At 42.4% G+C, this 23,843-nt stretch overlaps 1 protein-coding gene across 4 annotated transcripts in view; it reads left to right on the forward strand.

The window, feature by feature from the left end:
* Positions 1 to 255: 255 nt before the first annotated feature.
* The window catches only part of KANSL1L (KAT8 regulatory NSL complex subunit 1 like), a 103,317-nt gene continuing 79,729 nt past the window's right edge, over positions 256 to 23,843 (forward strand). For 3 of the 4 annotated variants that reach the window (XR_007768289.1, XR_007768291.1, XM_050916120.1), the window contains exons 1-2: positions 256 to 322; positions 8,003 to 9,153. Coding sequence is in view for 1 of the 4 variants with exons in the window: in XM_050916120.1 (XP_050772077.1) it covers positions 8,033 to 9,153 (1,121 nt within the window). In the remaining 3 variants the exon portion in view is untranslated. Of the gene's footprint in view, positions 323 to 7,280; positions 7,390 to 8,002; positions 9,154 to 23,843 lie in introns of those variants that run through there. The other variant, XR_007768290.1, reaches the window with a different exon arrangement.

Here is a 23,843-nt window from a genome sequence, read left to right on the forward strand (position 1 = left end):
GTGGGTGCACATGCTGGGGTTATCCCTTCGCAGCGGCTGGGGGAGCTCAGGGGCACAGCTAGGCACGGAATCCTGGAGCCCCTCTCCCCCAGACGTTCCACACGCCTCCTGCAGGGCACGCCCCCTCCCCAATTTTGCATAACCCCACCCACCGCGCTGCGGATTGGCCGGTTCTAGGCCCCGCCGAGGCCCCGCCTCCGCCCGCCGCCTTTAGTTGGGAGCTGACTGTTAAACAGCGGCTCAGAGTGAGGAGAGTGCAGCCCGGGTGGAGGCGGGGGCTGCCGCCGCCGTGGAGAAGTCGAAACGGGGAGCCACCGAGCAGGCAAGTGTGCGTGTGGCTCCGGGGCAGGCGCGGGGAGCTGAGGCGGGCATGGCCGCGGGGGCGGATCCCCAGCCGGCCTCTTGGCAGCTGCTCCGAGAGGCGGTTGGTTCCCGCGGCCGAGCCACCCTCGCGCGCCCCAGGGCCAGGCTCAGTGTTAAACGGCGAGGGGGCGGGGCCACAGCGGGCGGGCGAAGGCAGGCAGAGGCGGGTTGTGGGCGGAGCCTAGTGGCGAGGGCGGGGCTTTGGCGCTGAGGGGAGGTGGCGGGGCCTGGGCAGCGAGGGAGCTGGAATGTGGAGCGTATTCGAGCTGTCTCTGGGCCGCGCCCGCCCTCCCGGCCTAGGCCACGCCCCTTTCTCGCTCAGTGCCGGGCAGGGCGGGTCCAAGGGCTTGCCTGGGTGGGGGCTGTGCCTGCGCGGGGCCAATGAGAAGAGCCTGTACGCGCTGGTGGGCGGGGCCAGTGCTGCGCCAAGGGGGCGGCTCCAGGCGGGTGGGCACAGACAGTCCGAGCCTGGCTGCCCTCCCTTTTCCCCAGCTGGGAGTCGTGGCCTCTCCCGGGAGGGGCGTCAAACAGCCGGCGATGCGGTGGGGGAGGGGTTGGCTTCCGCAGCCGCGGTGTCTGGCCGGGCTCCGCGCCCGCAGGGGTTGCCGCCTCCTTCCACACGTCCTGAAGGGAGCGATGGGGGCGGGGAGGCAGGGGCGCAGTGGGGTTCCTCTGGGTGGGGGAAGCCACGAGAGGCTTGTAGCTGCTGCGTTGCAATGCACGTAGCAAACGCGGAGGAAACCCCAGTACCTAGCGGTGGGGGAAATGCGCTGGGGAGGTCGGGGCGTGATTGAATGCTGGGAGCCGGGGAGGGGGGTCTGGTTCTCTGCCCTGTCCGTCGCCGCTGAACACTCTCTACTGTTTGCCAATTTATCCCCATGGGAAACCTATTGCAGGCTGCCGCCAGAGCCCCTGTGGAGGAATACAGGCCCCGCGCCGCGGAGGAAATGAAAAACCTGCCTCTCACGTTGGCTGGTGGCTGGCTTTTCTTAGGCAAAGCAAACAAACACATGCAGATTGATTCAATTACGGAATGTGTTTAAATGTAGCTTCTTGAAAACAGTGGTATCCCCATTTGGTCTGTAAAACTCAAAATATGTTTTGGAGTCGAATGTGGAGTAATTCATAGAGAGTGGAAAAAGAGTCACTTCTTTGCGGGATACTTTACCGAGAAAAGTGTTTTTGAAGAGGGGGCTAAATTTGCTCTTTCCCTATGTTCCTAAATGCTGGAATTTACAGATGAGATAAAAATAAAACTGTTTAACATTACAAAATTCCAGTTTTTCCATTAGGAAAATGCTAGTTAAAACATGAACTCTTTCAGATATGGGCTAGAGTTGGATACAATCAGATAAAAGAGAATTTATTTTAGACTAGGTTGGAGAGTGTAAATTAAAAATAACACAGTTTAGGAAAATATAGAGAAGGATGATGTATTCCTTCCTTAAAGGGATAGATACTATACTGAAAAATCACACTTCTGTCTGAAAAATCGTATCTAGTATAGTTACAGATAATACCTAAGTAACTGAAATAAAGTAGATTTTTTTTCTCTTTTTAGTCTGTTTGCTTTGTGCATTTCTTATTACTTTGATTATACAAGAAAAATATTGAATCTGCATACATACAGAGCCAGTTTTTTGCTTTTAGTTTGTGTGGATCTTAGAAGAAGGTGCACCTTGTAGTTTCCAGTGGGGTCTTTGTGCAATTCTGCTTTCCTCTGTGATTTGTCCCCTCCTGCCATGAATATTATTCTTTGCTTGACTGTTTTTTACTGCAGTTTCTGTCAAGGCCTTGGATGAGGTATTAATACATTGTCCTTGTAGAGGTCTTTCCAGTCAAGGAACTCAAAGTGGTCTCCAGGTATTAATTACTACATAGCATACTAGATGTGCATGATACTTCAAGTCTCCCAACAGTACAATGAAGAAGTTAGACATTGTTGCAGTGCTTTAGTTTTCCGGTTGAGAAAATGAAACACAAAGTTTGGGTCCACATTTTCAAAAGTAGCCTTTGTTTTTTGTTTTTTTTTATGGCCCTTTTGAGCCTAATTATCTGATTCCATTGCCTTGATCTGGAGGTTAGGGTACTCAGCACATCTCAAAATCAGGCCCAGGTTATCACAAGTTATGTACCTAGAATCACAGATCATTTTTGCGGGAGAGTGGGCTAATCTAAAACAGTGGATAGGGCAGTGGAGTCTGACTCAAGAGTCCTTGCAGATGTCTTGTGTGACCTTGAGCCAAGTCATTTAATCTACCCTGTGGCTCAGTTCTTCCTCTGTAAAACAGGAATGATGCTTCCCAATCTCACAGGGGTGTTTTAAGGGTAAAATCCATTAGTGAGTGTAAAGCACTTAGTTACTACAGTGAGGAACATACAGTTACCTATGTAGGTACGTAACTTGTCTGGGGTCATATGGGGAGTCAGAAATAGTCCCCTGGTCTAATTAGATTCTGCCTCCTATTAAAAGGACCAAATATTGACCATGAAACGTCTTGAACAATAAAACTGGAAAATGTATGTCACTGAGAGAGCAAGCTCATAAACAGAGAAGACTGATCTGTTCATCCTAAAGGCTTATTCATCCCATTGGTCCGCATTGGGAACTCCTATAGATGTTAATAGAATTGCAAGTATAAAGTCTCCACATGTTAAGAAGAGAATAAGCACTAAGTTGGTCTTGTTTAAAAAACATTTTATGGAACCTCTTCAGAGGCTGACTGATTCAAAGGGATAATTGAAATAATCACATACAGTTTCTTTATGGAGCTTGTAATGTACTTAGAAGTAAATAAAATATTTACATTAGAGACATATGTACAACATGCCGAGCCTTGAGTGATCCATTTAATACAAAAACAGCCCCTAATTTTAGCATGATAGATTAAAAAAATCAATTATATTAAATGTTCTGTTACAAATAAATGATTAAATAGTAGGATATTAAATATTAGAACATCTGAACTAACTGATAGAGGGGTGATACATGTTGAAATATTGGAATAACACGTGCTCCTGGATTCAGTTTCATTGAGGAACAAGAAGAAAAATCTTCTCCATTCGGGGCTTTTAATGAGTTATGGATTTATCATAAATGAATAGTAATGAGGTCCAGTTGAAGTATGTCCTTTTTGATGTTTTGTGTAATTAAAACAGTGTGGGTGGTCTGTTGTAAATTGAGTTCCCTTTGTGTTCACAGAGAGACCACTGTAGGTGTATGTTTTTCAAAGATGAGTAATTTTTTGATTTAGAACTGCTGGAGAGAACTTAATGCTTGAGTTCGCAGCTCCCCTATATAGTACTGACCACAATGAGAGCTGTTGAAACACAGAGACTCCCCACTTTGCCCTGTTTTTCAGAGTTACTAATAAAACAAAATAGTAAAATGTTTACATATTCATATAATTAATTGTGCTGCTTCTGAACAAAAAACAAAAGCTGCTGGCCAGGATTATACCTTTTCTTTTAGGTCAGTGTAGAGTCCCAAGTGGTTTAAGTGTGGACTTCTCTTTGCCCTTTGTAAGAGTATAGCTACATTTGGAATTTCAAAGCGCTGCCGCGGCAGCACTTTGAAGTGTGAGTGTAGTCGGAGCAGCAGCGCTGGGAGAGAGCTCTCCCAGCGCTGCATGTAAACCACATCCCTTATGGGTGTAGTGTGCAGCGCTGCCCTGATTACACTGACGCTTTACAGCGCTGTATCTTGCAGTGCTCAGGGGGGTGTTTTTTCACACCCCTGAGCGCGAAAGTTGCAGCGCTGTAAAGTGTGAGTGTAGCCATGGCCTAACTTTAATCAGGACATCCTGTTGGGGCCAGCATCTCTTCAGTCATGGTTTCTGCAAACCCCTACTCCTGCAAGGAGTCCCAGTGATTAAGCAGCTAGTGCTTGAATTATGATTTTCGGGAACAAGTCTTAGGGACACTATCAACTTGAATTCTATTAATTTCCCACATTGTATTAAATATAGGTTTTGATATTACACCAGGCCCTACCCTGCACATTTTTGTTTTTACAATCTCATTTTCCTATTTTTTTAAATGCCTTCTGATTTTTTTAAAATGCAAACTCATGTAGAAGAAACAGTGTAAGTTTCTATACATTAAATAGTGCCAATTCAAAAAGTAAATTGAAAATATTTTTTCTTTAATCTTTGTTATAATGAACTGTTACTGGTAAATAAGATAGGTACAAAGGAGAGAAAAGAAGTTGTCAAGTTGATAGTGTCCCTTTAAGCAGGCTAGTTTGAGTCTAAAAATTTAGAATTTGATTTCAAAATGTGGGAGGAAGGGTAGGAGTGCACAGATGGGGTTTACAGGACTCCATTGTGAATAGAAAATTGCTTTTATTTAAAAAAAAGTCAGTAAAACATTTCTATTTGAAGGTTTTCCTGAAATGTGGAACAAAAGTCTCATGTGGAACTATGCAAGTTCATGAGAATCAGAAAGTGAAAGTAGCTATAAACAAAAGTGAAACAGACCAGTCTGCTTATATTGCTGCTTCTGAGAAAAATACCCAAAATAAACTAGTATCTTCCACATGTAAAAGTAAATAGATTTTAAAAGTTCTTTATTTTTAATAATCCAAGATGATGTTAGTAAACAAAACGACGTTTTACTTACCTTTTGAATGCATCCCTTTAAACACATTTGAAAATAGAACGCCTAGGGAATCTCAAAGAGAGAGGTCAGGAATGTATTAGAAAAGTAAAGGAATAAGGAAAAGATGGGGAAAGAAAATGAGAAAATAAGACATAAGTGAGAGAGGAGTTGAAAATAAGTAGGATTTGGTGGGGTGTGGAGGAATTGAACAGTAACTTTTAGGGGGATTGGAGAATATTAGTGATCATGTAATTAGTTTTTTAAAAGATTATTTTGTGTGTGTTTAGTAGGTGCAAGGGTGTGGCTCAAATGGAGCACTTACGCTGAGTACAAAACTGAAATTCCTGGCTACATCTTACTGTGTAATTAAGGCTCTAGTGAGGATAAACATAGAGTCACTTTAAACACTAGTTGCGCTACTGTGCATATACGGTACTTTGTGTTTCTTTAAACAAAAATTTTCTCCCACTCCTTTCTTTTCACATTTATTATATCAGATTCTCAATGTCAAAAACCAACAGTTAAATGAAAGTTGAACTTCAAATAATTAAAAGTACCTTATTTGCTAGTCTAGTAAAATTTTTATTGCTCTAGTTTGGAAACCTAAAGTATTAGACAATGGAAAAATATCTTCACAAAGTATTGCCTTTGACAAGAAAGCTCTTTCCAGTGTAAGATTTCAGCCTTTTCATAAACATAATATTACAGTCCTTGCTTCTTTGTCAGAAGCAAAGGGCTTGGCCATAGCAGTTTGCTTCCAATGAGGGTGGAGTGAAATTATTTTTACTACTTGATGCCAGAATGCAACAAAATACCCCAGACTTGTCAAAAGGAAAAATGGGCAGTTTTTGTGGAGCTCAGGACAGTTTTAATGAAGAATGTTTAGTCTTGTGGATGATGCTTTGTTTCAGTCCTATATCACTGACAAGGCTGTCTTTGTTTTCAGTGCATGTTATGGAGAGATACTAAACTCTCCATAGTTAAGGTTGGAAGTATACTGGTTTATAATTCTGACTGCACAAAAACAAAACAAATAACCTGAATATTTTCTGCTGTGGCAGACTATCATATTATATGTTTTGTAACATGTGGAAGGGTTATTGGTGTCAATCAGCTTTGACAGTTTGAAAAATCAGGTGTTTTCTCCTTTGAAAAAGATTTTCTACTATTTTTAACCACATTGTAACTCAAGCAGCTTGCTTCAGGAACTCCAAATCTATGTGGGTTTTTTTGTTTTTGTTTTTTGTTCTCCATCAGGAGTATTGCCTTCCTCTACTTTGGTTACCCTTGATGGATTAGTTTGAGTTTTCAGTGTTTTTTCCCAAACCTATGAAAAATTTTGAATTGTATTTGTTGGAATTTAGGGAGTTTGCAGCTCATCTGGAAGGATGTGTTGTTTAAAGGGACATGATCAGTTTCAAACATCACATTCCTGTGTGGAAAATTTTGTACTATATTGTTCCAAATAGTACCTTAGAGTATATAGGTATATATGAAATTTGTTTGTTTTTTTCAGTTTGTTTACTTTGGGTGTGTGTTTGCTTTTTATGTGTAGTCCATTTCCCTTCTGTTTTATATGGGTATTTCATAACGGTGGAGAAGGATATTTTATTTAGAAAAGGAAGATGTAATTATAGAACTGCACAAATCGGCAGGTTCTGGATTCAGGGGAAGGTATAGTTGCTGAAACTGCTTTAAACTTGCTGTATAAAATAGACTAGATTTCAAGTTGACCATGTCCTTCTAAGAAATCTTCTGCTCAGAGCTGAAAGAAGGTCTAATGTGGGGACTCCCTTTGGGGCTTGTAAACCCTGTAGGAATCCTGACTTCTGCCCCTTCTTTAACTTTTAGCACCTCCATCTACATCTTTTCCACTTGTCACAGTTATTTCACATGCCTGTCAGGGAAAAGGAGGAAAAAAAACTAATCTTCCAAGCCCTCAAATTAAAGGCTATGTCTGACAAAAGCTTTGTTATGATAGACTTAATGGTGTAAAGACTAATTACTTTTAAACATTTTAATGTTGTAGTTCTAAAAGAAGAATGTAGAGAAATCACATCTCAGCCCTTCGTTAAAAATGTTGACAAGTCTGGAGATTCAGGGCCCAAATCACAGCCTGGATTCTGATTCAGTGCATCTCCCAGGCAGCCCCTTGTAACAGGCATTCTGTTGTGTCCCAGCCAGGATTTATAGGCACCCTCCTCAGGGGAGGGCACTGGTTATAGTGGACTAACAGTAGCTGTAGACAACAGAATATCTCATTCTCCAAAGCTAAAGCTTGTATTTTAATATTTATTTATTCCTATCGTGGTAGCACCAAGGGCCCCCTGAACAGGGTCTCAATATGCGAGGCAGTGTACAACACCATATAAGAAGAAAGACAACAGGTGGAGACAACAAATAGATGGGAGGGAGCACAAAGGAACGGTGAGATGATTATGTGGCCCTTCAGCCTTAAATTATGTGACAAGACCCAAGACTTGAGGAGAAGTGAGCTAGGCAATGGCTGTGAAGGCCAATGAAACTGAAGACAGTAGAGGGAGGCTAGTGGAGAAGGCATCCATCCAATGGAACTCCTAAAAGAAGGGAATAAACTAGGAGCACTGCCTTACAGTCACCTCATCAACAACCCTATTGTTTCCCATGGTTTTTTAAACCTCCCTGCCACTGTCTTGTCTCAGCTTGCCCAAGACCTCAAGCTGACTATAGACTGACTCGTCCTAATCTGCACAACAAAGAAGTCCTGCTCCTGTGAACCTAAGGAGCTGGCCACCTGGGAAGGTGCCTGCAGTGAAGAACTTCTGCTGGAAGGGGAAGCCTTTTATTACATTAGAAACAAGCCCTGCCTGATACTGAAAAACTGATCTTGTTTGGCTCTTGAGGGAATCTAGTCAGGCCCTGTCAGTCAGATGCATTTGCATTAGTTGGGTAGATTTGAAGTGATTTTAAAAGAATAATAAAAAAAAGTATATGGAATGGTCTTTTATTTGTATATTGTAATTAAAAATTAGACAATTTATATATCCCCTGTTATTTTCAGGTTCGCTGTAAACTACCTACAATAGCTATAATGACACCAGCCCTCAGAGAGGCAGCAACAAAAGGTCATGGTATCCACTTGTCACCTTTGTCCTCTAGAGCTATGGAGTCTGATACAACTTTTTGCATGGAAAATTCCAGAGCAGTTGAAGAGACAATAAAGGAAGATTCCATCACACGGATTACTTGCTCAGTCTTGGGGTTTCCCACTACAGAGCCCAACCTCAGTAATGATATCTTCAGTGTAAAACACTTTGGTTCTCCACAGTCTTCCAGGCATTATCAATCTGTCTTATTAATGAGCACAAACTCTCCATTAAACATAAAAAACAAAAACAGTAAGCAAAGGAATTCAGAAGAGCAAAGGAATTCAGAAGAGCGCAAGTGCTCCCAGATGAGAAATCAACTACATAATGGTGCCACCACACAGGTCAGTCAGATTAATAATTCAGAACCTGAAGAGCAGATCAGAGGGGAAACTTTATCGGAGACCATGACACAGAGTTTGGCAGAAATGCAGAGACTGTTGGATTCAAATGTAACTGAATCCAGTAATGTGGAAGAAATGCAGTTTACAAACTGTAAATGGTATCGGAAGAATGGCTTTTTGGATAAAGGTCTACTAGTACACGCTGAGACACAAAAAAGGGATTTATTGCATCAAGTTGTGCATGAGCCTTTGAAAGCAATTGTGAGCTGCACCCCCAGTAGTAAAGAAGAGGAGTTGGATGCTCACTTACTTCATTGTGTCAGTAAGCAACAAGTTGTGCTTAGTCGAGCCAAAAGAGCTCAGAAACGTTTACAGATACTCCTGGCAAAGCATGTTGTCAAACACTGTGATCACCAACTGAAATGCTTTGTGAAACATCAGCTCCAAAGAATGAAAGTTTTTCATGATCCAACCAGATTTTTGGACAGTAGCTCCCTTGGATGCACTGAAATTAGGGCAGAAAACAGTATAACTAACTTGGAAAATAATTCAAATAAAGAAACACAGAATGGATTCGGCATTGAACCTGGTGAAATCTGGGGTTTTGCACACTCTGCTACAAGGCTGCTGTCTCATGTGGAGAAAGATCTGGACTCTGATGCCACTTGCAGTAGCTCAGATGAAGATTGTGATGAACAGACTGTCAGAAAAACTGTGGAAGCGTAAGTGTTAAACTATTGCTAGACTTTTTATGTATTTATTTAACAGCTGTTACAAACCCAGAAATTGAAGGGCCTGGACCTACAAGCTCTTTCACATGTAAGAACATAAGAATGGCCATATTGGGTCAGACCAAAGGTCCATCCAGCCCAGTAGCCTATCTACTGACAGAGGCCAATACCAGGTGCCCCAGAGGGAGTGAAACTAACAGGTAATGATCAAGTGATCTCTCTCCTGCCATCCATCTCCACCCTCTGACAAACAGAGGCTAGAGACACCATTCCTTACCCATCCTGGCTAATAGCCATTAATGGACTTAACCTCCATGAATTTATCTAGTTCTCTTTTAAACCCTGTTATAGTCCTAGCCTTCACAACCTCCTCAGGCAAGGAGTAGCCTTACTTAGCAATTAGTCTTACTGAAGTTAATTCGACTGTTCATGCAAGCAAGGCTTGGCAGGATCCAGCCCTCAGTTTGCTGTTCTATAAATTGAATATTAAGGGAACAATTATTTTATTAGGTTGTATCATGCAGAGGGCAACACTTTGCATTGCTGTGATATCTATTTATATGATAGGCACAGCATTGACAAGTGGTAATTAAGCACTGCACCAGAGTAACTTTAATGAATTCAGTGCTGTAAATGAGAGCAAATGTTGGCATATGTTTTGTAAAATCTAGCTATTTAATTCTATTCTTAATAACACTGATAACTTTCACTACAGTTAGTTAATGATTTGACAAGAATCATGTCAATTTCATGCTGCCTTGCCTTTGGAAATCTGTGAATACCTGCTTCTGTTTCTTAAAACTATTCTCGGGAGGAGAGGTGGAAAAATGGGGGCTGGGTTTAAGATAGCATAGACATTTTGCCACCTTGCAGCATCCAGGGTTATGTCTACACAGCAGCTGGAAGTGTGATTCCCAGCATAGGTAGACATAAATGCATTAGTTCTGCTCCAACTAGCACCTAAAAATATCTGTGTTGCTCTCAGTGCCGCCACAACCACACTGCTATTTGTAGGCGCTAGCATGGTCTCGGAATAGCAACTTGGTAGGAATCCCATCACCCTCCCCATTTCCAGCATCTGAGATTTGGACTGGGCTTTTCATAGGATGTGCTGGTGGGGTCTCCAGTCCTTTGTAATGGTCTCTGATTAGGAAATGTTTACTGATTAGTAAATGTCTGATAACTCTTTTTCTAAGTCCTAAAGTTAACATATATTAAAATATTTGTCCCCTGTTCTGACTTTTGAAAACCACAATATTCAGTAAAAACAAGGAAAGTTTAATCTGAAATTGGACAGGATCTCAGCACCTGTTGAAAAGGACTTTGTCCTTTATTATACATTTCTTAGCTCCAGTTATAAAAGCATTAAAATAGTACAGTAGTTACAGAATAGTGTTTAATATGTATATCATGTTACTGTTGCCTTCTATGAAACTGTTTGAGTCTGGAAAGGTGATGAGAGAGAAAAATATACAAAGTGTATTTGAATTTGTTTCTGTCTGTTTTGAAAATGGTATGTGCTGTATTAAATACCAAACCAAATGTAATGGATTGCCAACTAACTTTTCTGTTTGCACACTCTAATCTTTAAGATGATGACATTTTATGCTCCCTTTGAAATGTTTTTTAAATGGAAAAACAACATCAACTCCTCCCAGTGGAGAAGAATCAACATACGTGTTCTTAGCTGATTTTTTTGAACTTTTGGATAATGATGATGCTTTGAGATTCTTATTTCATGATTACGTGAATTGAATAGGGAAAACTGATGACAAATTTACACTCTGATTTTCAAAGGGAAGGGAATAATCTAAGACTTGGAGTGAGATTCTGCTTCTTTTGTTTTGTTTTTTTCTTGAAAAGAATGGGCCAGTTCCTAATCCTGACAGTCCTTCATCTTTCTTATTTCCTCTTTTCTGTCTTCAGTTTGTTCTGCATTCACAGCTATCTGTTGGGCTCGTTGTCACTCGATTAACTCCTCTTGAGTTAGCTTAGCTCCAGTGAGAGCAGCACTCACAGCAAAATAACACTGAAGCAGCACAGAATGATATTAGCAGCACAAAATAGCTTAGCCCCACTTCATTATTAGCTCCAGCATCAGCAGCACTCAAGCTCCAACCCACACTCTGATGAGCCAGGTAGAGTTTAATAATAATGATGTTTCTCTCTTTTATGTAGCGCATTTCCTCAGTAGCTCTCAAAACATTTCACAATCTCTAATATATTTATCCTCACAACTTCCCAGTGAAGTAGGCGAGTGCTATAATCCACATTTTATAGGTGGGGGAACTGAGGGGCAGGGAGGCTAAGTCGTTTGCACTGGGTCACACAGGAAGTCCATGGCAGAGCAAGGAATTGAATATTCCTGGGGGCATTCTGTGCCAAAAAATCAAAAATTATTCACATACTTTAAAATTTCAGCATATTTTATTTGTCAAAATAACACAATGTAATCACACAGTTTCAATTATTTTGGTAATTTATTTCAAAATACCTGTCAGCAAGTATGTCTGTAACAATATGGATAATAAAAAAGATTCAGGAAATGTTTTTGACAGTTAGATTCCTTCTTAGACATATTAATCCAGAACTCTGAGTAATTATTCATTTCAACTGTAGTATAGAATGGTATTTCCCACACTCCTCAGAAGTTGTGCAAAAGCTTGGAGGAGTCAGGGGTAATGGAGGAGATCAGGGAGAGGGAAGTAATTGCTGGGAGGGAACGTGGCTATGAACTTGAAAGGCTGTTGGCTACCCCTAGCCTCTCCCATTCAGTCAGGCACATCTACTCCTATCCCTGCATCTCATGTGTTCGTGCACCCCTTGTCGACATGTGTCCCTCCACCCTAATCAGACACTCACTCCCCTCTGTCCCCATGTGGCCTTGCACCCCCTCAGCCAGCCCCCTTCCCTCATCTCCATGCGTCTCTGCCCCAGTCTGTCCTCCCCCACCTGCCCTTATAAGTCCCTGTCTGACCTCCCCTGTCCCAGCAGCCCCATACTGTCTGACTCTCCGTATCTCCTGACCTGGCCCGACAGTTGCGGTGAAGAAGGCATGTTCTTTCTATTCCCTATCACAGTTGGGGTTGGCTAGGAGTGGCTGCTATGTTCTAGCACCACAGTGACCTCTGGTGGGCAAAAGGCAGAATTGTAGCAACTTTTCAGCAGAAGCTATTTTCTGCAACAACAACAAAAATTAAAAATATGCGCAGCACATGAAATGTGCACATGCACAGTGGCACAGAATTTCCCCAGGAGTAATTGAACCTAGTTTAAACCAAAATTTAATTTGAGCTAGAGATCTTTGTGTGATGGGAGTCAGGTTGGGGTAATAGCTCAATTCATGTATCAGAGGGGTAGGCATGTTAGTCTGGATCTGTAAAAGCAGCAGAGTCCTGTGGCACCTTATAGACTAACAGACGTATTGGAGCATGAGCTTTCATGGATGAATGCCCACTTCGTCAGATGCATGTGGTGGAAATTTCCAGGGGCAGGTGTATATATGCAAGCAAGAAGCAGGCTAGAGATAACGAGGGAGGATGAGGCCTTCCAGGGCCCTGGAAATTTCCACTACATGCAACTGATGAAGTTGGTATTCACCCACGAAAGCTCATGCTTCAAAACATCTGTTAGTCTATAAGGTGCCACAGGATTCTTTGCTGCTTTAACATCAATTGAGTTCAGTAGGCACACTGCTTTAGGGTCTGGGATGATGGGTACATCTTTGCCTTGGAAAAGGTAGAAAGTCAATTTTTGCAGTTTAACAGGATCAAGGCCTAATTTTTGCAAAATGCAGTAATATACCACACATCTGTGATGAGAATTGGGCTTTACTGCAGAAAGTCTGCTAGGACTGAATGCTGCTCTTATTTGTTGGCAATTTTTCTTTTACTTAAAGGCAAAAATCAACTGTGGTTTTCAGTGTTCAGCATTTAATTCATCTTTACTATACAAGTCCAGGAAATTTCACCTTTGCATAAAAAAACATATTTCTTGAGTACTCAAATCAATATAAATTCATAACTGCTAACACGTTGATTTTTAAAATGTTTATAAAGTCCATTCTCTCTCTCTTACTGGCTCCCCCTCCCTGAGGTATAGGAGAAGAACTATCATTAGCACAGAGGAAGAGAAAAGCCAGACTTCTATATGCTTGTATTCCAAATAGTAAGGTAGAATGTAGTATTCTAGAACAGAGGTCGGCAACCTTTCAGAAGTGGTGTGCTGAGTCTTCATTTATTCAATCTAATTCTAAGGTTTTGCGTGCCAGTAATACATTTTAACGGTTTTAGAAGGTCTCTTTCTAAAAGTCTATAGTATATAACTAAACTATTGTTTATGTAAAGTAAATAAGGCTTTTAAAATGTTTAAGAAGCTTCATTTAAAATTTAAATTAAAATGCAGAGCCCCCTGGACTGGTTGCCAGGACCCAGGCAGTGTGAGTGCCACTGAAAATCAGTTCGTGTGCCGCCTTTGGCACCTGTGCCATAGGTTGCCTACGCCTGTTCTAGAATATAGTCAACTTTAATTGGTTTGGTTTGTTTTCTGTAAGACAAGCATAAAAACTCTTTAAGGTTTTACACATGTTCATTTTTACTTCTTTGCAATTGACCTATTCCAATAATAACTTGTGCTTTGAGCAAGATTAATGTCTTATCATATGAAAGCAGGGTACTTGCAAGTAAAGATACTGATTCCTAACCTATAATTATACTAATATTTTCACAGCTGCTGGAAGCAGACTGAAAGATTTTAATATAAGGGAGAAGGTTTGACATGTTGTGGCATGTGAGGATCTCAAACCAAGAATGTCAAAACCTGTTAGATATTTTTTGAATGCACAATAAATAAAAACTTGGCATTATTGTTATGAAAATGATAAATTAATCAGTTAACATAGTGTGGCAGAACAGAAAATTTAATAATTGCACATGTGTTCATACATGATAACCTCACAAACCTAATTAAATGGAACATTGAAAACAGTTTTATTCCTGAAGTAAATTGCAGGTTTATCATTGGCTTAGTAAAATACAAAGTTTTGTAAATTAGCTTTTTTAATTGTAGGCTTTTTGTATGGTGCTCATCCTAGTAATTGAGCACTTCACAAACAGTAATTAATTTATCTCTGAAACATTCCTGTGAGGTAGGAGAGAATTGTCTTGATTTTATAGATGTTGTTGGTTTCAATGGAAGCTGCACATGCTCAGGACAGTCCAGGCCCTTTTTCAGGAAAGCAATTAAGCATGTGCTTAACTTAAGTCATATGCTAAAATTAAAAATGTGTTACTCCCTTCATGAAACAGGGCCTTATTTAGGCAACTAAATATGGATTTAGGAGTCTAACTTTAGACACCCACATTTAAATACCTTGGTCTTGATATTTAAAATTATTTCAGTTTAAACAATTTAAAGGTGTTATTTAGGTAAGGGAAGTGTTGTTATAAATAATAAAAGCAACTACATCTATGAGAAAAGTGAATGAGTTTGCAGGGTTTTGTGGCTAATTCTCCCTTCATGCATTCCATAAAGACACAGATTTTACTTCATCTAAATGCTTTACCTAGTGTCTGAATTCCTTTTAAACCAGCCCATCAGTCTCCAAGTTGTCTTCTGGAACCTCATTCTTCCAAGGAAGTAAGTGTGCTTTATACTATAGGTATTTATTAAGGCTTTTAAGTTTTTATTTGGACAGAATAAAGGTATTTAGGAAGCCAGCAAAAGTTTCTAAAACATTTGGAGATAAGGGTAACGGTAATGCTGTTTTCACTTAGTGCCTATTTTAAAATGTATTAGATTATGTAACGTTATGCTTTAGCTAGTCTGTAGGTATCTAGGGTGACCAGATGAGACGAAGAAAATATCGGGACACATTGGGGTGCGGGGTGTCCACCAGCGGAGGCTGAGCGCTGCTGGCGGAGCAGAAAAAAAATACAGCAAAAAACAGTGCTGCCAGCGGAGCAAAATATCGGGACAAATTGTGGGACAGCCACCCAATTTTATCGGGACGTCTGGTCACCCTAGTCGGTATCTGATGGTCTTAGGGTTTACTTTAGTAGGGCTAATGCAGCCTTCCTCTGTAATGTTTTCTGTTGTAGATATCTGTAGGGCTGCCATCTTGAGTTCTGTTCTGTCACATATGTCTTGACTTTGCATCTAGACCTCATGCTTATTTTTCAGGGGCAGTTCTGCAATATTTGTGTAATTGGAACTTCTCAACCAACATTCCTGGGTGTTGTAGTCTAGTTAGACTATAGGCATATGAAGAGGGCATTTCAAAAGCAGACAGAGATGTTGCCAGTAAATATGGTTCTCTGAGGGTGTTGCCTCTGCATATTCTCACTACCTGCTCACCTTCCCCTCTTCCTTGTAGTTCTAGTCTGAAAGATTCTAAGGTTTAGTGGAAGGCACTGGGTGGTTGAAGCTATAAAAGGCCATATGATGCCCAATATTGAACTTTTGGTGCTAAAGATCTAGAGAGAGAGAGATTCATTTTGCATTTCTTTCTAAAAGTGACGGTTAATGCTTAATTATATTTCCACGGGTTGTTAATTACAGAGGAATTAATGTTCAGTCTGACCCCATGAATTGACCTTTTACCATTCAGTGCTCTAATGTTATCAGAACAGTCTAAACAGATTCCTGGGTTAGAGATGGAAAGGATGTATTGGGTCACCTAACCAATTACCCTAACAGTTCTGGAGTGATCTAGACTGTAGATTTCTGCCCAACTGGCATTTTTTGTATTGAGCTCTAATTCAGATTATCAAGCATTCAAGACATCTCTAGCCAGGTGATTATGTGCATTCAGGAATTCCATAGATGCAAATACTGTCTTATCCCATACTGTAGATAGTATTTGCTGTTGCAGTTTGTTAGGTTGGAACATGCAACACCTCAGATGAGGAGTCATGTGAAGCTGCTGTGCCATTCTCCTACTTCTGTAGGTGAATAAAACTTTTGGTTGCCAGGTTCTCAGGGCAGTCATGCCTATCTAGAGATCTTCTATTTTTCTTCGGTTTTCACTCTCAGATCTCATCTGTAGCTTAGTTTGCTTTATTTGGGGGATTGCAGTGTACTCCTGTAACTTCTGAACTGATATGTGAAGGTACAGAAATAGAAATCATACTTGATTGTTCTTTTTCCCTCTGTATATCAATATGCCATCAGTTCCCTGAAAAGGAATTTGTATATCAGTTGGCATTTACCCTCCTTAGAACTTGTGGCTAAATTTAAACTTTCAGTTGGTTGAAGTTATTCAAGTTGGAAAAGAAGTTGTGGTGTGTGTGTGTGTGTGTGTGTGTGTGTGTGTGTGTGTGTGTGTGTGTGTGTGTGTGTGTGTGTATGTATGTTTGAACGCATTATTGGATGGATGCAGTTCTGAAAGTACTAACTAGTAACAATACATCTGGGATGGAGGAATCAAGAATAGGTGCCAGAAATTGTTGTGATAAGCAGTTACTGATGTCTGCAGACAATATGGAGAATGGTAACTCATCTGTTCTGAAGCAATGTACCATTATGCAGAAAAATCATCAGGTTAAAAAAGAAATCTATTAAATTCCAGAAAAGATAATATTGTTGGAGGCACCAGAAGAATTAAGTGATTACAGATTTTTGTAGAAATAACAGTGTATTTCTGAGTTCCATTGAGGTTTGATTGAATTGATATGTAATGCATCGCTTTGTTTGGTAGTAGTAATCATAAAGCAACAGCATGTTATCCTGTTTTCTCTGTAGTCATTCTTCTGTGATGATCTGGGCAAAGACCTATATTGAGCTGTCAAAGTAAACAGTGTTTTGTTATGTGGTGGGGATTGCATATGATATCAGAGAGTGCTATTTGTTACAGTTCATTTTCACATTTTTAAACAAATTTTGACTGCTTGGAATGTATGCAATACATTGAGGGCACATAAAACAGCACTCTTTTTTTTCCTTTTTTTCCCCAATTATGCAGTTATAGATTTAACAGTTAACTGGCCCAGGGGAATTAATGCTTCAGCAGTGACCAATGGAAGTTCATTTTGAAAACAAACATTAGGTAGGCGTGCTAGAAGACATAGTCCTTGAGAAAGCATTTACAGGTCATTTCATAAATTGGACGTTTGTTCAGCTGTGGCATGTGTTAGTTTTTGTTAGCAGTGAGCATTTTTATTTCATACAAAAAACTAGCTGCTAATTTCATTTAAAATACATTCATTATGCAACATAACTATGCTTTAGTGTACACTTTAATTTATGCTGTCTTCAGTTATCTTCATAAGTAATGTCTGATTTATTAAATATCAATTTTTGGAGGGAAATGAGATTTCACTGAGGTACTGTTGAAATATAGCAGGAACCCTGCTTTTACAACATAATGACCTGCAATGCAATGCTTATATTCAAGCTGATAATTTTTTGAGCTTAACTGTGTGTTGGGGCCATAATGAAGCTGGCTGTAAAGCTGGTGTAAAATGCTGCAAGGGACGTTGGGGCCAGTTCAGACAGTTCTGTCAAACATGCCGTTTCAGTCATGGGGGCCTGCCAGTGCTAGTTCGGTGTTTACTCTTTGTGCTGCAGTGCTAGGTGGTATGAGCTGCTGTAATCTGTGTAGCTAATTAGTCAAGGCCCCTGGGGAATCAGGATGCTTGTCACTTTCCAGAGTTGCTGTCTCTCTCATGATTTTTATCAGTACTTGTGATATTTGACTTATTTTTAAGGGTTCTCAAGAATTTCAGTTGTGTGGTTTTTTTTTGTTTTTTTTTTGTTTTTTTTAACATCTTCAAATTTGCAAAGATGTGCTCTCATCCAAAATGGCCATGTTCCTTTATTTTCACTGAGTCTGAAGCCTAGCTGTTGCCAGGAAAGATGATGACCCTGTGGTCAGTATGTGAGGACCAAATGGGGGATAGGAGAACCATTGAGTTGCCAGAAATGAGAGTATGGAGGCAGTAGTGCAGGGGTCTCAAACTCAAATGACCATGAGGACTAGTGCATTGAACTGAGGGCCGCATCACGGACACCCCCCCTCGCTGCCTCTCGCCAAGCCCCCACTCCACTCCTTCCATTAGACCATGCCCCTGCCCCACCTCTTTCCACCCCTTCCCTGCCTCAATGTAACCCCTTCCCTGAAGTCCCCACCCCAACACTGCCCCCCGGGGGTGTGCAGGATGTGGCAGGGGGCTCAGGACAGGGCATTGGTGGGTGGGGTGCAAGAGGGTGAGGGGTGCAGCAGGTGGCTCAGGGCAGGGAGTGCAGGAGGGGAGCGGCATGGGGCAGGGGGCTCAGGGCAGGGAGTTGGGGTGCAGGAGGGGTTCAGGGTGCGAGTTCCAGTCCGGGGCCGCTTACCTAGAGCAGCTCCGAGGTGGCAGCGGCGTGCACCGGGGCAAGGGCAGGCTGCCTGCCTGCCTTGGTCCCCGGCCCTGCACTGCTCCATTCCAGGAAGCAGCTGGAACCATGTCCCTCAGGCCCGAGGGGGAGGGGCTCAGGGTTCTGTGCATGCGCTGCTCTTGCCGCTCCTCTAGGTACCTCCCACGAAGCTCCCATTGGCTGCAGTTCCCTGTTCCCAGCCAATGGGAGCTGTAGGGAGCGGTGCCTGGAAGGAGGCAATGCAGGAGCCCTCTGCCTCCTTCCCCTTCCCCCCCCAGCGCAAAGGGGCATGCTGCCAGCTGCTTCAGACAGTGGTGTGGGGCTTGCAGCGCCACAGGGGGCAATCCTGTGGGTAGGTAGAGGGGCGGGGGGGGTGCGGGGAGCTTGTCGGGCCACATGCAAGAGCCCCATGGGCTGCATGTTTGAGACCCCTGCAGTAGGGCAAACATTATGAAACTGAAGTACCAGAGGGTGCTGTTTTAAAGGAATGTGAGGAGCAGGGGGGCAGACTGAAGCAGGGTGCAAGGGTATGTGAAATGGCAGAAAGAGAAAAAGTATGAGGAGTAGGAGACTGAAAGAAAAGGAAGAAATAAGAGTCAAGTGCACATAGAGATGTGGTAGGGGACCATGGAGGGATGCTTGAGGAAGTTGCCATCTGTCCCTCTCGATCCACCTCTCTAATTAAAGGAGAGGAAGAGTGAGGATAGCACAGGACAGAATGGAAGCTACCCACATCGTAGAGTGGAGGAGAGGGTAAGCTGAGTCACCTCTGCGTACTGAACAAGTAGGCTACATTTTTGTATATATATTTAAGGTTTAATTTTTGAATCTGAGGTGATCTCATACAAACTAGAAGTGGATGATACTACCCTAAAGGTGAAAAAATTATGCAGGCAAAAAATTTGTGATATTTAAGCCAATTTTATGATTTTTGAAGTCTGATCTATGATTTTGTACAGTTGAGGTTGCTCTTACTGCTTTCTTGTAACACTGGTGTGGGCACATTAAAGCTTGTGCCTCCTTCTGTTTTATAGGAAACTTCCATTCATTTTCCATGAACTCTCTCCCCACAAATTCATGTACCGGTCTGGGCACGCTGTTTATTATCCTCACCAGTACCTTCATCCCTGATGAGGCTCTGTTCTCCACAGTTTTCAGGGCATAGGTGTTTGGGGCAGGTGGATGTAGATCATCACATGCTGCCCCTTGAAGATGCATGGCCCAGTCTAATGACTGCTCAGCTGTCTCCAAGTTTGGACCAGCCCTGAAAAACCTGGTCCTGTGTTTCTTCTGTATCCTAAGTTCTCCTTGATTTGCTTGTCCATTACTATTACTTTCCTACTTAAGACCTGTTTTTCAAACTATATTTGCAGAAGCAGGAAACCTCTCACAATAAAATATATGTGCATAGCATGAGGCTGCTTTATACTTCAGTTAGCTGTTCCCATCTCCATACAGTTTAGTTACCTATTTGGTTTCTTGGCACTGCTGAATTATAGATAATGCTGAAACATAATTCCCAGCTGACTGATGAATGGTAGTATTTGTAAAAGAATTTTTTTTAAAGATTCTTGCTGACTTCAACTCAATAGTTTAAAATATAATTGCAAATACTTTCCACACTCTCATTCAGTTTTTTGTTTTCTTTGTTTCCCTTTATGGTGGCTGGGATGCAGAGGGTTTGGGGATGGGGAGGAAGAGGAAGGATAGCCTTACTGTTCATACATTTTGTCCTATCAGCAGCTTTTGGACTAAGGTCTGTCCTTCCAGTCAAGGAAGGCTGGGTGTGACTTGTTGTAGTAGTAGTAATAAATTTTATTTTGGTTTAATTTAGTGCCAGTCTAGGCTCAGGCTGCCTCCACTGTCCTCAGGAATGAATTTCATCTTGGACTTGTAATGCACTGCCCCTACACCCCCAGCCTCGAGTTCCTTCTAATTATAGATTTGATTATACTCTGACTTATTTGCATATGTCTGAGCTTTTTTGTAGTTTGGTTTTTCTTCTGTATTTATTTGTTGTTTTCTTCCATGCAAGTCACCTAGGATTGACCTGCTGCAATTTAACCAGCACAGTAGGAATTCAAACCAGTATTTCACATGAAAAACAACTTCTTTGAAATAGTATCATCATGTCATGTGGGAAAAAATTAAATTTATTTATTTAAATGATTTAAATAAAATGAAGCCCTTAAACAAAATCAGTGTTTGTCATAAACAGATAGTTAAGAGTTAATAGAACAGAAGTACTTCATATCTCTTTTGCCTGTAAAGGGTTAACAAGATCAGTGAGCCTGGCTGTCACCTGACCAGAGGACCAATCAGGGGACAGGATACTTTCAAATCTTGAGGGAGGGAAGTTTTTGTGTGTGCTGTTAGAATTTGATGGTTGTTCTCTCTGGGTTCTGAGAGTGACCAGACGTGCAACCAGGTTTCTCTCCAATTTCCCTGATACAGGTTCTTATCGATTCAAAATAGTAAGTACTAGGTGATAAGGCGAGTTACGCTTATGTTTGTTTTCTTTATTTGCAAATGTGTATTTTGCTGGAAGGGTTTTAATTTGTACTTGTATACTTAGGCTGGGAGGGGATTCCCAGTGTCTATAGCTGAAAAGACCCTGTACCTATTCCATTTAAATTTACAAAGATAATTTTTACTGTTTTTTCTTTCTTTAATTAGAAGCTTTTCTTGTTTAAGAACCTGATTTTTTTTTTTTTCCTGGTGTGAGACCCCAGGGGATGGGGTCTGGATTCACCAGCGAATTGGTAGGGAGAAAGGAGGGAAGAGGGAGAGAGAGGTTAATTTCTCTCTGTATTAGGATTACTTTCTCTCCCAGGGAGAGTCTGGGAGGGGGATTGAGAAGCAGGGGGGAAGGTGAATTTTCCTCTCTGTTTAAGATTCAAGGAGTTTGAATCACAGTAATCTTCCAGGGTAACCCAGGGAGGGGAAACCTGGGAGAGGCAATGGGGGGGGGAAAGGGTTTACTTTCCATGTGTTAAGATCCAGAGGGTCTGGGTCTTGGGGGTCCCCGGGCAAGGTGTTGGGGGGACCAGAGTGTACCAGGCACTGGAATTCCTGGTTGGTGGCAGCGCTACAAGTACTAAGCTGGTAATTGAGCTTAGAGGAATTCGTGCTGGTACCCCATCTTTTGGACGCTAAGAGTGGGGAATTATACCATGACAGTGTTACTCTAAGGCTTGGTCTACACTATGCGTTTAAACCTATTTTAGCAGCGTTAAACCAATTTAACGCTGTACCCGTCCACACTACGAGGCCCTTTATATCGATATAAAGGGCTCTTTAAATTGGTTTCTGTACTCCTCCCTGACGAGAGGAGTACTGCTAAAATCGGTATTACCATATCAGATTAGGATTAGTGTGGCCGCAAATCGACGGTATTGGCCTTCGGGTGGTATCCCACAGTGCACCACTGTGACTGCTCTGGACTGCAATCTCAACTCGGATACACTGGCCAGGTAAACAGGAAAAGCCCCGCGAAATTTTGATTTTCATTTCCTGTTTGCCCAGCGTGGAGCTCTGATCAGCACAGATGGCAATGCAGTCCCAAATCCAAAAAGAGCTACAGCATGGACCCGTACGGGAGATACTGAATCTGATCGCTGTAAGGGGAAACAAATCTGTTCTATCAAAGCTCCATTACAGAAGACGAAATGCCAAAGCGTTTGGAAAAAAATATCTCCAGGCTACACAGTGCTGCGTGACAAGCGTAACGGGAAGCCAGAGACTGAAACGGACGCTCATGGAGGGAGGGAGGGGGTACTGAGGACTCCAGCTATCCCACAGTCCCCAGCAGTCTCCAAAAAGTATTTGCATTCTTGGCTGAGCTCCCAGTGCGTGTAGGTTCAAACACATTGTCTGGCGTGGTTCAGGGAATAGCTTGTCAATTTACTCCCCCCCCCACCCCATGTGAAAGAAAAAGGAAAGAAATTGTTTCTTGACTTCTTTCAATGTCACTCTGTGTCTACTGAATGCTGCTGTTAGACGTGATGCTGCAGCAGTGACGAGCAGTATCTGCTCCTCTCCCCTCCCCGGTGGCAGATGGTGCAGTAGGACTGGTAACCGTCCTTGTTATCAACCCGTGAATGCTCCTGGCTGGCTTCAGGTGAGGCTGGCCGGGGGTGCCTGGGTGAAAATAGGAATGATTCTCTGTCATTCCCAGTAGATGGTACAGAATGGCTGGTAATTGTCTTCATCATAGCAACTGGGGGCTGAGCTCCATCAGCCCCCTCCCTTTCCTGTGTAAAGAAAAGATACTGTCCTGCTTGGACTATCATAGCAGCAGCATGCTGGGCTCCTCTCTTCCCGCACCGCTTAATGTCCTGCCTGGACTGTCATAGCACCGGGAGGCTGCCTCCCCCTCGTTTTATCTCACTAACAAGTCATTGTTTCTTATTCCTGCATTCTTTATAACTTCATGACACAAAGGGGGGGCACACTGCCACGGTAGCCCCGGAAGGTTGGGGGAGGAGGGAAACAACGGGTGGGGTTGTTGCAAAGGCACCCCCCGTGAATGGCATGTAGCTCATCATTTCTGCGGGAGCTGACACGAAGCAGCTCTGCTCTCTGATACACTGGTTCTCTAGTACACTTGCCCCATATTCTAGGCAGGACTGACTCTATTTTTAAAAACCATAAAGGAGGGATTGACTCGGGGAGTCAGTCCCAGTTTTGCCTTTGCGCCCCCGGCCGATCTCAGCCAGGGGCACCCATGATAGCAGCAGACAGTACAGAAGGACAGATAACCGTCATCTCATTGCCAATTTACACTGGCAGCAGACGGTACAGAACAACTGGTAACCGTCTCTGCTATCATGCAAAAGCAAATGAATGCTGCTGTGTAGCACTGGAGTATCGCCTCTGTCAGTGGCATCCAGTACACATACGGTGACTGGGGGGAAAAAAAAAAAAGGCTGAACGGTCTCCATGGTTGCCGTGCTATGGTGTCTGCCAGGGCAATCCAGGGAAAAAGTGCACGAAATGATTGTCTGCCATTGTTTTCCCGGAGGAAGGAATGACTGACAACATTTACCCAGAACCACCTGCGACAATGATTTTTGCCCCATCAGCCACTGGGGTCTCAACCCAGAATTCTAAGGGGTGGGGGAGACTGCAGGAACTGTGGGATAAGCATGGAATAGCTACCCACAGTGGAACGCTCCAGAAATAGACGCTAGCCTCGGACCATGGGCGCACCCCGCCGAATTAATGTGCTTAGTGTGGCCGCGTGCACTCGACTTTATACAATCTGTTTTATAAAACCGGTTTATGTAAAATTGGAATAATCCCGTAGTGTAGACGTACCTTAAGTT

Source organism: Gopherus flavomarginatus, chromosome 10 (assembly GCF_025201925.1).
Source record: "Gopherus flavomarginatus isolate rGopFla2 chromosome 10, rGopFla2.mat.asm, whole genome shotgun sequence".
NCBI classification, from domain to species: domain Eukaryota; kingdom Metazoa; phylum Chordata; order Testudines; family Testudinidae; genus Gopherus; species Gopherus flavomarginatus.